The 16,861-nt window shown below is 38.1% G+C and overlaps 1 protein-coding gene across 8 annotated transcripts in view; it reads left to right on the top strand.

Annotated features, from left to right (window-relative positions):
- The first annotated feature begins 1,590 nt into the window (after positions 1-1,590).
- SLC17A3 (solute carrier family 17 member 3) overlaps positions 1,591-16,861 on the top strand; it is a 29,511-nt gene continuing 14,240 nt past the window's right edge. For all 8 annotated transcript variants that reach the window (XM_021937049.1, XM_021937053.1, XM_021937051.1 and 5 more), the window contains exons 1-5: positions 1,591-1,772; positions 5,596-5,719; positions 11,616-11,827; positions 12,031-12,264; positions 12,349-12,436. In XM_021937049.1, the coding sequence (XP_021792741.1) occupies positions 5,629-5,719; positions 11,616-11,827; positions 12,031-12,264; positions 12,349-12,436 (625 nt within the window). In that variant the 5' untranslated portion in view covers positions 1,591-1,772; positions 5,596-5,628. The remainder of the gene's footprint in view (positions 1,773-5,595; positions 5,720-11,615; positions 11,828-12,030; positions 12,265-12,348; positions 12,437-16,861) is intronic.

The raw sequence follows: 16,861 nt of genomic DNA, 5'->3' as shown, positions 1-16,861 counted from the left end.
CATCTCAATTCACATTCAAGTGTTTAATTATAGAGGTGAAGAAAAGCTGAATTGTTATTCTTTCTACACAGAAACAAGTTGGGTCTATTTCTTCCAAGTCAAACCAGCTAGCATGTAAACAACTCTGGAGCACTTTAAATAAAGTTAAACATTAAATTGCAAAACCAAGTAACATTTTCTGACTTGGATAATTCAAGGTCAGAAACATTTCCTGTGATATGTGAATCCCAAAGTTGATCATTATTTATCCCAGGGTCCAGAGTCCTTCAGAAATGACTCAGGGAAAAATCTTTTACCTAGAAAGGTGAAATTGACACTACTCCACATGATAATGGGCTTAAATTTTCCATACTTAAATTCTTAAAGTGCAGATAGAAGAAATCTGTTTTTTTTTCTTTTATCTTATAAAGAATATAATAAAACTTACCTGAAAGCATTGTGAGGATGACATGTAATAAATGTGCAGTAAATGGTAGCTCTGACTCCCCCTCCCCAGGACCCGGGTTCCTCCTTCTGAATTCTTGATCCGTGATATATCCTACCAGGATCCCACATCTCAGCCAGGGTGTTGAGAGGTAGTTTACGCACTCTCCTCTCACAATACAGTTCAAATAGATATAAAGAGTCAAACTCAGAATCTAAAGGAGATCTCCTCAGGGCCATAAAGTAAGAAGGGATTTAAAGTCAAAGTGAAGAGTATGAGCTAAGGCCAGGAAAGTCATTAAAACACAGAACAATGTTTAAATTTCCATGGCTGATTCTAATGCTCATATAAAGAAAGGAGTCTGGATTATGAACCCAGGGCATTCAGAGAGCTGGAAATAAACTACAGAAAGCTAGGATTCTGAAGACTTTGCCTCATCTATGAGACAAGGACAAGCGGACTATACACACGTTTGGAAAGCAGTGACAGTGCTTTTGACTTCCTGGGTGTTAGCGCAAGAGTTAACCACAAGAAATTGAGAGAGTTTGGCTTTCACTGTGCACATGTAGGTATGCCAAATTTATGTCACTTATTTTCCAAAGTGGTTATAGAATGGCCATAAATGCTACATGATAGCATGTGTGCAAATTTAGAAATAATACAAAGCATTATTGATTACAGTTTGTGAATACTCATACAAATAGCAAGAATAAACAGAAATGGAGAAATAATATTATATTTATGTCAGGCTTGTTTTGTTTGGTTTGGTTTGCTGAGAAGAGGACAAGGACCCAGGGAAAGAGAAAGCAACAGAATGAATGAACTTCAAGTTCATCCATAATATTACAATTCACATATTTCAAAGAAGAAAAAAATTAACAAAATTTCAAATAAGGGGGAAAAACAAAAATAGCAAAGGAAAAACCACAAAAAATACTGAACTCTTTAATTATAATTTTATCTCTTTTAACCTTTTCAAAAAAGACTAAAGACATTGAAGACACCACAAAGCAAAGCAAAATAACTATATGCAAGTGTCTGAACCAGAGGACACCTATGAGGTCCCGAGGAGACACTCTCAACGGGAAGGTGGAGAAGCTTACATCAGCCAAAAAGCAGGAAGAACTGCAGAGGGGGTTGGGCTGGATTTCTGAATGCTTCTTCAAAGCCTATTTGGCAAGAAACCCTTCTGAGTCAACTTTGTAGTTTGATGACTTTTATTAATGATTAGCAACTTAAGCCCTAGGGTGGCAAAGAATCCTCATCTCTCTACTCCAAAAAGTCCAAGGGAGCAAGCTTGGAGGAAATGCTGGGTTCAACTTGAAGCCCTTCCACAGACATTAAGTCGGTAAGTCACTTCTCTTGGTGTTGAGACGAAGACCTCCAAAACTCTTTTCTGTATAACAACTGATAATTTTTATATACTCCCCAACCCCAAGTTTCCTCATATGATAAAAATTAAATTGAAAAATGTAAAAATCCTTATTCACAAGACTGACAAAAGTGAGGGAGAAGAGGCAGGAAGCTGAAGCTTTGTATCTGATCATCCATATGCTTTGAAACTAGCTAGTGGAGACAGTAGCAGCTATGGAAGATAATTCCAAGAAATAGGCACTCTTGTGAGGTGTTTAAAAGCAAAATGTTGCAGGTCAGACTGGCTTGTGAACAAATATCATCTCTTTCATTTACCAACTGGGTGACCTGGAGGAAGAGGGTCAGTAATATCTCCATCTGGGGTTGATGTAGACTTGGCTGGTGCAGTAGTTTATAAGAGTGACTATAATAATTATTTCTATTATACCAATGGCTAGGGTGGCTTTGGTCCAAGAAAGCATCTGGAGAAATGCTGCATCAAGATCCAGTGAGTTGGTGTGAAATTTAACCAAGCTAAAACAGCTAGGGATAGAAGAGGAAATGGAGAGATGAGGCAATGGGACAGTCATCAGGGTCGGCAGAAGATGGTAGGTGAGCTGAAGGCAGTGGGAAGGAGGGAATCAGGGAGTCCTCAAGGCCAGAATGGAGAAGGTACAACTTTTTGTGGCAGCTGCAACTTCACAGATGTGTGGGAGGATGCTATTAGAACACTCCCTGCCTTTAAACTAATCATCTCTACTGAAAGCTGATCTTTAGTGTGGTTCTCTATGAACACTGCTTTGGACCAGAAACTTCTCAGAGTGCAATATATAGTTTCTGACCCAGATAAGCAGCACAGTTTTTTAGTGGAAAATAAAGAGAACTGTTAAAACAAAAGGGATTTACTTGGAGTAAAGCCAAGGTGTAGAAAGGCTACGAGACTGATTGGAAGGGCATATTTAAGAGATCATGAGACTGCATTTTCTATGTTGTGCTACTTGAGCCTGTTCTTGGCTCACTAGTTCGTGCCTTGGAATTTCCCTCTAGATTACTTCTCTTTCCTCTAGTTACAGCCCCAGGTTGTGGGAAGGGTCAGCAGGGCTTGAATCCAGCGTTTTAAGTCAGTGAAATGTTTTGAGGTTACCATGACAGTAGGTGTCTGTCATGGGGAGGTGGGTAGACCAGACCTGCTGGCAAGAGAAGATGTAACATCCTGGTTCGCTTGGAGATAGGGTGTACAAGCTGTGTGCAGCTGGTAGACTGTCATGTGAAGCCTTAGATAGCTTTAAAAAGTATTAATATTTTCAAAAGTCAGGAGACAAATGGGAATATCAGTATGGAATCAGGGGACCTTGACCTTTCTGTGGAGACTGGAGATCATACTGATGAATAGAGGCAGTGACAATGCAGATGCAGGGCTGGGTATGAAGGATGTCATCTTAGCAAGAGTAGCTATACTTTGCAGAGGAGGTCACATCATTGAAAAGGAAATCAGTGGAAAGTGAAGTCTGACTCATGTTTCAGAGTTTTCATGCCTGAAAAGCATTCATTGCTATATGTATATATACATATAGTAATGTATATATACTATATGTATATAGTAATGAATGTAGTATACATACTACATATCTATTTCTATATGTTTATGTAAGTTTGTGTCTTTGTGTCTTTGTGGATGTAGATATGTAGTGTGTATATGTACAAACAAGCCCCCCCCCACCACATACACTTAGATGAACATTGTTTGATAAATTTCTTAAGTCCAGGAAGTTCATAAACAATAAATTAAGCCCAAATTTGTAGCTTAGACTTTTTTTTTTTTTTTTGGTGTTAAAGCTCCTATTATGGCCAATTCCAAGCTACCATCATGACATTACTGAATTCAGAATTGGAGAGAGTTGCACAAAAATTCAGAGTTGCACAAAACAATGAAGTTTGACCCATCTTTGTCATTTGGTAAAATATCTCCCAGACAATCTTTGAATATAGAATCAGGGCAATTTCCCTAGAAACAGAAGACCTATTTTTAAAATGTCCTGGCCACACCATGGAATTAGAATGCCCAATGGCAATATCTGAAGAGACATTAATACTACACTTATATGATCCAGGTATTCCACTTCTAAGTGTTTATCTAAGAGAAACGAAAGCACATGTCTATACAAAGACCTGTACATGAATTTTCGCTGCAGCTTTATTTGTAATGGCAAAAAACTGCAAACAACGCAATTTTTAATCAAAAGGTAAATGAATGGATGAACAAATTGTGATACAGCTATGGAGTGGAATATTACTCAGTAATTAGAAGGATTGAACTATTTTATATGTACGACAACATGGATAAATTTTAAAAAAATTATACTGATTGAAATAAACCAGGAGAAAAGTGAGTACATATTTTATAATTCCTGATATGGTTTGGCTGTGTCCCCACCCAGATCTCACCTTGAATTGTGGTCCCCATAAAAGTCAAGTGTCAAAGGTGGGGCCAGGTGGGGCCAGGAATCATGGGGGCAGTTTCCCCTATACTGTTCTCATGGTAGTGAAGAAGTCTCATGAGATCTGAAGATTTTATAAATGGGAGTTCCCCTGCACAAGCTCTCTTGCTTGCTGCCATATACGATGTAGCTTTGCTGCTTCTTTGCCTTTTGCCATGAGTATGAGACCTCCCCAGCCATGTGAAACTGTGAGTCCTTTAAACCTCTTTTTCTTTATAAATTACCCGGTCTTGGGAATATCCTTATGTCCCTCCTCTCTTGGTGAAAACATACCTCTGAATAATAAAACTTCTACTATAAAGAGATACTAAGAAGTTATTCCTTAGTTTGCAACAATGATATCAGGCCAGTTCTGGTTATGTAGTAGTGCTTAGATATTTAGGAAGATTTAATTTATTAAGCTGACAAGTTTGGTTTATTAGTGGTAGAAGCAGTTACATATTTTGAGATGTTTTCTTTAAGAGAGTCAAATTTAATAATATGAGCAGTAAACATAGCACAAATATTACAATTCTACATATAGTAACACATAAAAATCTCCTTGGGCATTGAAGATCCTAGTATTGTAATACAGTAATGGTTCTTTTTGGTTGTCTTATATGCAAAAAGGTCACAATCTCCATGTTAGTTATTTCTAGAAATCTGTAGACACATCATCAACCTATGGACAATAATAATATGAGATTTGAATGTTATCTTCTCATTATGCAAATTTGGTCCCCAATTATGAGTGACACACATCGATACAGTGAGTCAAATGAGGAAGCAGTATGGGTGTTGTCAAGGGCAGTAGAAGCCAGGTTCTCAGGTGCAGGTAGAAGATTCCAGAGGAGCATAGCTCTGAGGTGACCCACTGCTGTGGTAGCTCCAGTGATGATGACAATGAACTACAGCTTTTACTTACTGGGTGTCTGGCAATGTTCTAGGTATATGCAATCTGTTTCAGCTAACAGCAATTTTTTGATGAAGATGTTATTGTTATTAACAACAGATGAGGAAACTGAAACACACAAATGTGCTCCTAGTGGCACTTGGCACAGTAAATCATGAACCTGAATTTGAACTTGGGAATACTTAACTTCAAAGTCATTGCTCATAAGCTGGCACACCGAGAGCACTCTAGATCCTAATAAATAAACAATTCTAAACCTTAGATGCAGTATGCCTGTTGTGTTGAGTCAAGAGGGGATAATGAACCTCCCTGTCCCCAACCAGTTGGAATGGGCCAGCTTTTGTTTCCTTGGTGCCCCTGTTTAAATATTTCAAAGGGGAGTCCCTTTCTCTCAACTGATGCATGTGAATTACGTGTCTCCCTGATAGGGGAAAACCATTCACCTGGAGAGCAGAAACACAATGGCCACCAAGACAGAGTTGAGTCCCACAGCAAGGGAGAGTAAGAATGCACAAGATATGCAAGTGGATGAGGTACTGATCCCCAGGAAAGGTAAATTCGACCTCAAATGCTTGGTTTTAGGATTTTACAGTGAATTCTTTTTGTCAATGTATTACTATAAAAATGAATTTGTGATTTTTACGTTCTTTAATTCTTTTTACAAATCCAGTGAAATTAACATATTTTGCAAATATGAAAGAAATAAATATTACTATAAAGAAGCATTTTATTTTTGACAGTTACCTTTCAATCTTTATCTATCCAATCTTTATGTTCTTGATAATTGCTACTGAATTGTCTACACATAGGATTGTGTGTCCTGCTTGTGATTGCGTGTAATATTTTAAATGTAACTGTATTGCTTAATTTAAAAAAGAAAAACCAATTATAGATACTTCAAAAAACAAGAAATAAAAAGGTTTTCATCAGCTTAATTCAACAACTATAATTTAATTTTATTGCCTTTATTTTGTATGCATATTTTGCATAGTTCTACACTTCATGTATTGTGTTGTATATTTTTTAACTTGACAGCATATACTTTTCCATATTGATTTATTAGATTCATAAAGTGTGAATCTCTTCGTGAATCTTATAAAGCAATATGGATTCTTAAAGGATACATATGATATTCCAACATAGCCAATAGATGAAGTATTATTTAGCTGAAAAACCTTCTTGTGACTGGATATTTAATTTGTGGAATTTTCTTTTGTTACTCGGCTATTATATCTACATATGAACTACATATGTTACTTAGGTTATTAGATGTATATGAACTATGTATGTAAGTTATTATAGATATGATGATAAATGAACATTATTTAACACAACACTAGTCCACATTGGAATTATTTCTTCAGGGTTTATTCCCAAGAAATGAAAATTGTGAGGCAAAGAGTTTACATATTTCATTTCCTTTGTTCACTACAAAGACCTTAGTTTTTAATCCAAACAAAAATAAAATCACAGGGAGGATTTTGAGCAGAAGAGGAGGTGATTTTATTTATGGTATGATGAGGATACTCCAACTGCTGTATTGAGAATAGATTAGAAGCAAGGAACCAAGCTGAAGGTTACTGCAAAAATTCAGGCAGGAGATATTGATAGCTAGAACCACATGAAATTAGCTTTTAGCCAAAAAATAACAGTGGCCCTTGTGAGAAGTTGTTGGATTCTATACACATTTTGAATATGAAGACAATACTACATTCCAGATCAAGGATTGCAAAGTGTTTGAAAGAATAAGATTTCTATCAACGGAGCTGGGAAAGACTCTGGGTAGAAGTTTTGAGGTGGTAGGGCTCAAGAGTTTAGTTTCAGACCTATTCAGTTTGATCTGTTAATCAGTTGATCAATTGAGTTTTAGTGGAACAAAAATAATGATGTATCAGTGGTGCCTTCAGTCTGACAAAATGCAGTATTATTGTATCATATCTATACTTTATTTTAATTTAAAACATGCTATTGCACCAATAGTATTTTCCACTTATGTAACCAATTATCTTAGCAGTACTAACTACATGATCTAGTTTTCTCCCATTAATTGCCACAACACTCTTTACACATTGTATGATTCTTTTGGATGTTTTTCTGTTGTTCCTTATATTTTTCTGAGTATTCTTATTCTTCAGTACAATAATGTCTTATCATTTTATTCTCATGATAAATTTTGTAATGCAAATATCTTTCAATACTTACCCCCAAAAATTCTTGTATAGTCATTCAACTAGGCTTTATTATTTTTTTGCCAACTGTACTCATTTTCTATTTCTGCATGCATATTACCATAAACATAGTAACCTGAAACAGCACACATTTATTATCTTACAGCTTCTGTGGCTCAGAGCTCCAGGCGTGGCTTGGCTTAAGTGGTTCTTCTTCTCTGGGTCTCACAAGGCTACAATTGAGTGGTTAAGTTGCATTCTCATCTACAGAATAGACTAGGGAAGAACCCACTTCCAGGCTTATTCAGGTTGTTGGAAAAATTCATTTTCTTATAACTATATGACTGAAGGCTCTGGCTGTTTGCTGAATTTTTATTGAAGGCCATTCTCAGGTCTTAGAGGATGTTCATGGTTCCTTATCATGTGAGGTTCTCTAACTTTCTGCTTATTTCATCAAGCCCACATGAAGAGTGTTTATCTTTAGTCTGCTAAGATGGAGTCTTATACAACATAATGTAATCATGGGAGTGACATCCCATCACCTTTGCCATATTCTCTTGGATACAAGCAAGTGAAAGTTCCTGGCCCCATAAAAGGAAAGGGAATTATATAAAGGTGAGAATACCATGAGGTGGTAATCACTGGGGCCACCTTAAGGTCTGTCTGTCACATCAAATTAAGAAACAAGCTTCCTGGATTTTGAGTACAGTAGTACTGAATTCATTAATAAAACCTCTCACGTTCAAAAACCTATGATTTCATGGTGTCAGGGCCCTCTTCCAGTAGTTTAACAGAATATCCTCAGGTGCTTCTTAATTTACACTTTCTCACATTCATACAGACCCACACATTCTCATATAGCTAGGGGTGATCACAAAAAATTTAACAGACAGCACACCACTGGCACCAATCTATTAGAGTAGGCACAACTGATATAGTTCATTCGGAATGGACACAGGACAAAATAACTTTTAAGGATACAAATAGTGGCCTGCAGGAAACACTTAACATCTGGCAAGCACCAGACTAAACCTGTTAATACACCCTCTAGTTAATCTTTCAGCATTCTCATGAGGCAAATGTTCAACCTCCTCATTTGTAAGCCATTAGTCTCTTGGTTTGCTGATACCCTTTTTGGTAGCCTTTGGCACCTAGGATCCCAAAGGAACTTGGGAAAATCAGAGGCCACAAAAACTCACAAATTATTAGTTGATTTGATTGATAGAGGAAGTCATCACCAGCACTGAATCAGATTAAAAAAAAAAAAAAAAAAAAAAACCCTTACAAAGATGTTATATTTGAGTTCATTCACTACAAAGACTTGTACTCCATCAATAGAAGATAGCATAGCCATAAGGGGAATCCTCCTTTGTTAATCTCACGGCACCTCTTTATCCCACATCATAGAGCCACATAAACCCTACAGCTGGGTGCACGTGGATTGTATTAATCACAGAGGTATTCTCATGGAGTCATCTTGGACAAAACAGAAGCCACCATATATATGTGCTACAGTGGTTAAGAGCATAGACACCTGAGCTACATTGTGAGCTGGTCTCTCTGTGCCTGTGTTTCTTCATCTGTACAACAGTAGCAATAGCTGCCTCATACTGTTATTGTGAGGATTTGACATCATGTTACACGACCTATCAGGAATATCTGAAGTACCTACTGACTCCCTCTTCCCTGAAACTCTTGTCCCCTTGGCTTCCAGGACACCACACTCTTCTGGTTTTCTTCTTATCCCACCACCCATTCTTTTTCACTTTCCTTTGTTTGCTCCTCCCACATCTATCCAACCTCCAAATACTGGAGAGCCCCAGAGTTAGTCTTCTATTTAGTTTTCTTCTCTATTTATTTCCATTTCTCAAGTTTTATGGCTTTAAGTATCTTCTGTAGGTTATTAACTCCCAATGTTATGCCTCAACTGCTACTTCTCTTCTAAACTTAAGAACTGTATATCCAACATGCTCAACACCTTCTCTTTGGTGCCTAAGAGGCATCTCTGTTTTAACATGTCCAGTAATAAGCTCTTGACCACCCCACCTTACAAACCTGCTCCTTCCAAAGACCTTTCTTCCTAGGAAAGTAGAACTTCATTCTTCTTGTTGTTTAGAACAACAAGCTCTCCAATTCCCCTTCTCCTTGCCTTCCACCCACCTATAAAACTGAAACTCTCATTTGGTGTTTTTTCCATGCTGGGATTTATCTGGGGTCTGACCACATCTTAGCTACTGCCATGACCCTAATCCAAGATAGCTTCACTTCTCTTCTGAATTATTGCAATAGCTTCCTAACTGCACTTCCTTTCTATCATTTTGTTCTCATTTCTGCAGCCAAAGAGATCCTTTCAAAATGTAAGTCACATCATGTTCCACTTCTGCTGAAAACCCTCCAGTGGCCCCCATCCCACTCAAAGTAAAAGCCAAAGTACCTGCAATGGCCCACATATCTTGAACAATTCAGGCCCCATTATCTAGCTTTCCTAATATCTCTTCTTGTACTCCTGGCTCACTCCATTCTGTCATAGTCCCCTCTTTTTGATTCTTTGAACATACCAGGCACTCTCCAACCAGCCCCAGGGCTGTTCCCTCTACTTGGTATGTTCTTTCCCCAGATGTCTGCATGACCACCTCTCTGGTATGTCATTAGGACTTCCCTCCTTTCTTGCTTTATTTTCTTTATAGCAATTATCACCCTCTAACACATTATTTGATTTACTGTTTGTGTTTCATATTTTGTGCTTCTCTCTGGAATGTGAGGTCCCCAAACACAGGGCTATTTGTGTGCTACGTTTGCTGCTACACTTCTAGGGCCCAGTATTGGTGGTGATTGATAAGTGTTTTGTTCAATGATTGACTGAAGATGTCAAATCTGGACTGGAGGACATGGTCTAGAACAGTGATCAGTCCAGCTCCCTGCTATTTCTGTTGCATTGAATAGATTTATCCATGCAGGCATAGGGTGAACTGGACAATCCCAGGCTTGCACTGCTAAAGTAGTCGCATGGCAGGAGAGTAGACAGCTTCCAGGCAGGCTGGAGAAGATACAGAGCTACACATGCTCAGTTTATTTACCCAGTCTCATTGATCGAAGTCCCTTTTCTTCCCACGCAGAAAAAAGTGAAAGGGTTGGAGAGAGTTTCAAAGAGCTACTCTGCCTGAATTCCTAGTGTAAAAAATCTGAGTCCAGATAAATACGACTTCTTGGCTCATGCATTTTATTTGCCCTTCAAATTAGACTGTTTGCTGTATTCTGCCAGGATACCTTCTACTCACTTAATATAATGCTGCAAGACTTTTTAAGAAGTTGAGTAGAGACCTAACCTTTGAAACTTTTATACCATTCAATCTCATCTAACTGATTTTTTCCCCCAGATTTTAACTTCTGAAGAGTTCTTTAATTTCAACTACAAATGCTGATTTCCCTGTGTTTTACATTTTTTGGACAATTTAGCCAGGATATGGAAAAGGGAGAATGAGATTTCTACATTTAAGTTGCCATCTTTCCTAGCTGTACACATACAGATTATCTGAATGCTGTACTCCTTTCTTTTTCCACTATTTTTCACTTTATTTTTTCATAGTTTGTGGGCATCAATTTCTCTAATGAGAGAATCTTCCTAGGAGTTTAATCTCAAAAATTAAATGAAAATATATCTTCAATGTTTTAAGATGTGAATGGAATACATCTATACCAATGGACAACTCTCTTCAAAGTGTAACTTACATTTCATTTACATACATAAAATTTATTCGTATTATACATAACATATAGTGCATAATGTATAACAATACATGTCATATATAAATTATATGCTTTATATTTATATATAATTATACATACAAATTATATGTAATATATTATAAATTATATGCAGCAATTTAAATATGTGCATATATTCATATGTATATATTTTCTTTTCATATATATGTGTTACATACACACACACACACACACACATATGTATAAGCATTTACTTGTGAGTAAGTTCATCAACCGTAGAACACAATGACCTAGGAATGGGAGAGACAAAATTTTAGGATGAACAGAATCCCTGAGATCAAGTTAGGCTCTACAAAGCTGTGGTATAAAACGTCCTTTAGCTCAACTCAGTGATCTCCTCCTTTTGTATCTTCCTTTCCTAAAGCCAACAGAAGTGTCATTTAAGTAATGATTTAAATCTTTAGGTGATCAGGTACTTTTTAAATCGTATCTTTTGAAAAACTAATGTTAGCTCAATTTTAAAAAGCACTAATATGATGTCATAATATTTCCAGTTCCAAGTTTATGTTCTGCTCGTTATGGAATAGCCCTTGTCTTACATTTCTGCAACTTTACAACGATAGCACAAAATGTCATCATGAACATCACCATGGTAGCCATGGTCAACAGCACAAGCCCTCAATCCCAGTTCAATGGCTCCTCTGAGGGACTGCCTGTTGACTCATTTGGTGACCTAAATAAAGCCCCAAAGAGTCTTTCTGCAAAGGTAAGCAACACAAGATATAAATTTGTGCTTTTCTTTTTGCTGTTTGTTTGCTTGGATAATTATTTTTCTAGAGTATGTATGTTTAAAAACTTTAATGGAGAAAATAGTGATTTGAAAGCAAGTAAAAGGTCTAAAGAAGCTTTTTAGGGTATGTGAGAATCTTTTTGTGTAAGGTTTACTACAGCATTCTCTGTTTCTCTAAGGCTCCTGTGTATGACTGGTCTCCTCAAATCCAAGGCATCATCTTTGGTGCTGTTGGTTATGGTGGCATACTGACAATGGCTCCCAGTGGATACCTGGCTGGAAGAGTAGGAACAAAGCGAGTGGTTGGCATTTCTTTGTTTGCAACTTCATTTCTCACTCTATGCATCCCTCTGGCTGCTGACTTTGGAATAGTCTTCCTCATTGTAACTCGAATAGTCCAGGGCCTAAGCCAGGTACCCAATATTTTATAAATCTGAGTTGGATATTAATTTTGACATGGCACCACACGTTAAGAACTCTAATCATTTTAATTTCAGTGCTCAGTAATTGGGGGTCAGTTTGCAATTTGGGAAAAGTGGGGCCCTCCACATGAACGAAGCAGACTCTGCAGCATTGCTTTATCAGGTAAGGTCATGTACTCCAAATGGAAACACTACAATCCAACATTCTACCACTGGGTTCCTTGACAGCTTTTCATTGCATGGTTCCTCATCATCTGCTCAATGTCAATGAAGTATTTTTAAATTAAAAAGACTGGTCCTTTGTCTATGACATGATTTTCAGTTATTTTCCCTAAGATGTCATTTGTGGCATGACTTTGCCTACACTATGACTTGGAGCATTTAAAAAATATTTTTATGTGGTCAAATTGATCATTTTTATGGCATCTGGATTTTGAATCATAGATGGAAAGGTTATAAAAAAAACTCCATTCATGTTTTTTTTTCTTCAGCTTGTATGGCTTTATCTTTATATATTAATTCCTGACATTTGGGAGTTTATACTATTATTTATTGGAAGGTAAAGATTTAAGTTAATCTTCTTTGGAGTTGCTCTCAATTGTCCTGATAACTTCTTTCTGATAATTATCTGCCTGGACACTGTGCTCTGAATGAATATTCTGGAGGAAGAAGTCTAAGTTATACGGGGGAAGTGTGGAAAATGGACAGTGTATGGTTAAGAAACAGGAGATTGCTAAAGTGGCTGCTAGGTGAGAAAAAAAGGGTAACTCTCCTGGTAATTTATGAGTACCAAGAAGACAGGGACCCTTCAAGTCCAGAAAAAAAGCTATACACACACCCTGACTGACAACACACTCTAAAACCCTCACAATTCTGGAGGATTAGTCTCTGCCATTTGCAACTTGGACTAAGAAAATTCACTTTGTTTATCACACTGAGGGATTATCTCAGAATACAGCACAAGAAAATCAAGAGGTGGAAAGCATGAAAGAAAAGTTAAAAGACTTGGACTGAAGACAGTGATCTTATAGAAAGTAGCAACTCCCTTTCCTCTCACTTCTGAGTATATAGAGACCGAACAACCAGAACAGGTCAAATGACAGTACCTAGAAGAATCTCAGTAGCCTACAAAGGGTGCAGGTTCCAGAAGTTTTCTCATCTTTGGTGTTGAAGGACTGTTTCAGAGGCTCCAGGCAGGTGATCCTTTCCGGCCTCCCAACCTGGTTAGAGAGCATAGAGCCCATGGTTGTCTGAAGGCACCCAACAGAAAGCCACTGGAGAATCCCATCAGCAGGTGGAGTGAGCTGAACCTGCCTGCTTTCCTCAGTAGATCTTATAGAAACTGCCATTTCTGATTATCCCGGGGCTCCTCTGCAGGCTATACTGGTGGATGGAATTACTCAGCTCATAAGGTTGGCGTAGGACTACTGCAGAAGGCACCTGCCTTTAGTGGAAGGGCTCAAGTATTGCCAGCCTCTAGGACATGGTGTACTGTATCTTCTAAGGGAGCCTAAAAAGGTGCACCTATTATAGATAGGAAACTTTGCAGCCACTTAAGGAGTTTAGTAACTTAAGGGACTGAGCAGACCAAACAGAACTGATAGTTCATATCTAAGGCAGGTTTTAATAGGTGATAAGAAAAATTAACCCAAACACCTTTAAATCTAAAAATAATGCAATATCATACAGCAGTGAAAATGAAGAAACTGTAGCTGCATGAAACAACATAGATTAATCTCAGAAACACAAATGTTGTATGAATAAAGCACGTCTATCATGGAGGAAAATGCCTTGATACCTTGGTAGCCTAAGGTACACTACCAGACAAACTATCCCAGAGGTCATAGAACAGATAGGCTCACAGACCACATTAGGTGCTGTAATTGCAGTGTTACGTCAATTTAAAACACAGGGTAAAAAGTAAGGGGGAGGAGTGGAAATGGGATATGTTAACCCATGTAAGATAGAGTACAAGCAGGTAGAAGCATGACCTGAATCAAGTGTGCAGAATGTTCAAGTGTTCAAACATTCTTTCTCTGTCTTTCTGCTGTACCAGCCTTACCACTGATGGTGTGGTTCTGAGAACCAGAGTTGAGGTTCAAACAGGGGTGTCTAGAGGAAAGGCATCAGGGCCAATGACATGCATTTGCTGTATGGGAAAAACACAAGGATGAGTGCTGCTGGTCACAGGTCCATTCCCTAAAGAACTAAGTGCCATGGCTTTGTGTTTCTTGAGCACGTGGAGACAGCATGGGTATCTCCAGTGGGTGCTGAATTAGGCCCGGACAAATATTGAGTCAGCAATGCTGTGCTGTTAAACAGACTTTTTAGGGGGGAAAGTAAGCTCATTTATAGTATTTATCAGTTTCTGTGCTCTAAACACTCCCACCATAGCTGATTTCAAGATTCAGTCAAGTCACTGAATGAAGAGTTGGGAAGAGATGGCTACATTTGAATTTCACAAGCTTCAGTGCTTCCCTGATTGAGTGCCTCTAAACCTCCATGAATGTTCAGAGACTCATATTTAAAATCATTGCTTGACTAATATTATTTGTCTCTTAGTCTTCATATCCCTTTATATCTATGTTCAAAGATAAACATGGTATTCTTGTACCATGCATACTCTTAGGAGTCCAAGCCTGGGGTAGATTGGAGGAGACGGGGTCCAGAGGATAAGAAGGGACCTGGCTTTGGATGGATGCAATGCAGGAACCTGTTCCCCATTATAGTCAAAGCAAAGGCAGAGAGTTCAAGGAAAAGATACAAATTTGGTAGACTTAGTGGTAGAAAAAGGTGCTGTTTTCCATCTCCATGTATCTGTGGCCTGGGGTCAGGCAGTCTCATTTCCAACACCAACTTCCCATTATTAACAATGTGACCTTTGGCAAGTTATTTAAGTTTTCTCTCTATTTACTCAATTATAAATCTGACTACTAGTGCTTAAATGAGGCAACACAAGTAAATAAGAGACTTTTTTTCTTTTTTTTTTTTTTTTACGTTATGAGGTAGGAAAAGATCTTCTAAACTAAAGAGTAAATGTAGCGGTCATTATAGAGGAGAATCAGAGATCTGGCTTCATAAAAGCTTACAGCTGAATTACAAAACACAACATTAAAAAGGTTAAAGATGGGAGGATAATTGCAGCCAGCATACAGACAAAGGATCATTCACAATACATAAAGATTCTGTAAATTAAGGGAAAATTAAACAAGCAAAAGAAACAAAGATAAGAAGATTATGAACAGACAGTTCACAGAAGAAATAAAAAATGATAGCTAAAGATAGAAAAAAATGTGCAACTTTACTATGAAAAAGGAAATTAAAATGGGGTACTCTTTATTATTTATTCTTTTTTTTTGAAGTAAGGTCTCCCTTTGCCACCCAGGCTAGAGTGCAGTGGCATGATCTCAGCTCACTGCAGCCTTGAACTCCTAGGCTCTAGTGATTCTCCTGCATCAGATTCCTGAAGAGCTAAAACTACAGTCAGACACCACCATGCTTGGATAATTTTTTACTTTTTGTTTTTTGTAGAGACAGGATATTACTTATTGCCCAGGCTGGACTTGAACTCCTGGCCTCAACTGATCTTCCCACCTCAGCCTCCCAAAGTGCTGGGATTACAGGCATCAGCCACCACTCCCAGCTCTCTTTTTCATTAATATTGGAAAAATAATTTTTTTTTTTTCTGAGACGGAGTCTCACTCTGTCGCCCAGGCTGGAGTGCAGTGGCGCGATCTCGGCTCACTGCAACCTCCGCCTCCTGGGTTCAAGCGATTCCCCTGCCTCAGCCTCCCGAGTACCTGGGATTACAGGCATCCCCCACAACACCCAGCTAAGTTTTTGTATTTTTAGTAGAGGCAGGATTTCACCATGTTGGCCAGGCTGGTCTCGAACTCCTGACCTCGTGATTCGCCTGCCTCGGCCTCCCAAAGTGCTGGGATTACAAGCATGAGCCACTGCACCTGGCCGGAAAGGCAATTTTTAAAAACTTTGATATACCTAATGTAAATGACGAGTTAATGGATGCAGCACACCAACATGGCACATGTATACATATGTAACAAACCTGCACTTTGTGCACATATACCCTAGAACTTAAAGTATAATAAATAAAAAATAAAATGGAAAAATGGAAAAAAAAAAAAAAAAAACCTTGAGGGGCTGGGCATGATGGCTAATGCCTATAATCCAGTGCTTTGGGAGGCCAAGATGGAAGGATTACTTGAGGTCAGGAGTTTGAGGCCAGCCTGAGTAACATAGCAAGATTCCTATCTCTATAAAGAATTTTTTTAAGTTAGCCAAGTGTGGTGACATGCACCTGTCTTTCCATTACTTGGAGGTTGAGGTGGAAGGATTGCTTGAGTGTGGGAGTTTGAGATTACAGTAATCTGTGATTGCACCATGTAATAAATCTCCAGCCTGAGTGACAGAGCAAGACCCTGTCTCAAACAACAAAAAAAACAAGAAACAACAACAAGGAAAAACCTTTGAGGATATTAAATGCTGTCAAAGAGACAAGAAAAAAAAAAAAACAAGATTTTTGGCAATTTAATTTGGTACACCCTTCTAGTAAGGTATTTTGTCAGTA

This window comes from Papio anubis, chromosome 6 (genome assembly GCF_008728515.1).
Source record: "Papio anubis isolate 15944 chromosome 6, Panubis1.0, whole genome shotgun sequence".
Taxonomy (NCBI): domain Eukaryota; kingdom Metazoa; phylum Chordata; class Mammalia; order Primates; family Cercopithecidae; genus Papio; species Papio anubis.
The sequence above is the reverse complement of the archived record's forward strand: the minus strand, read 5'-3'. Positions and strand labels throughout refer to the sequence as shown.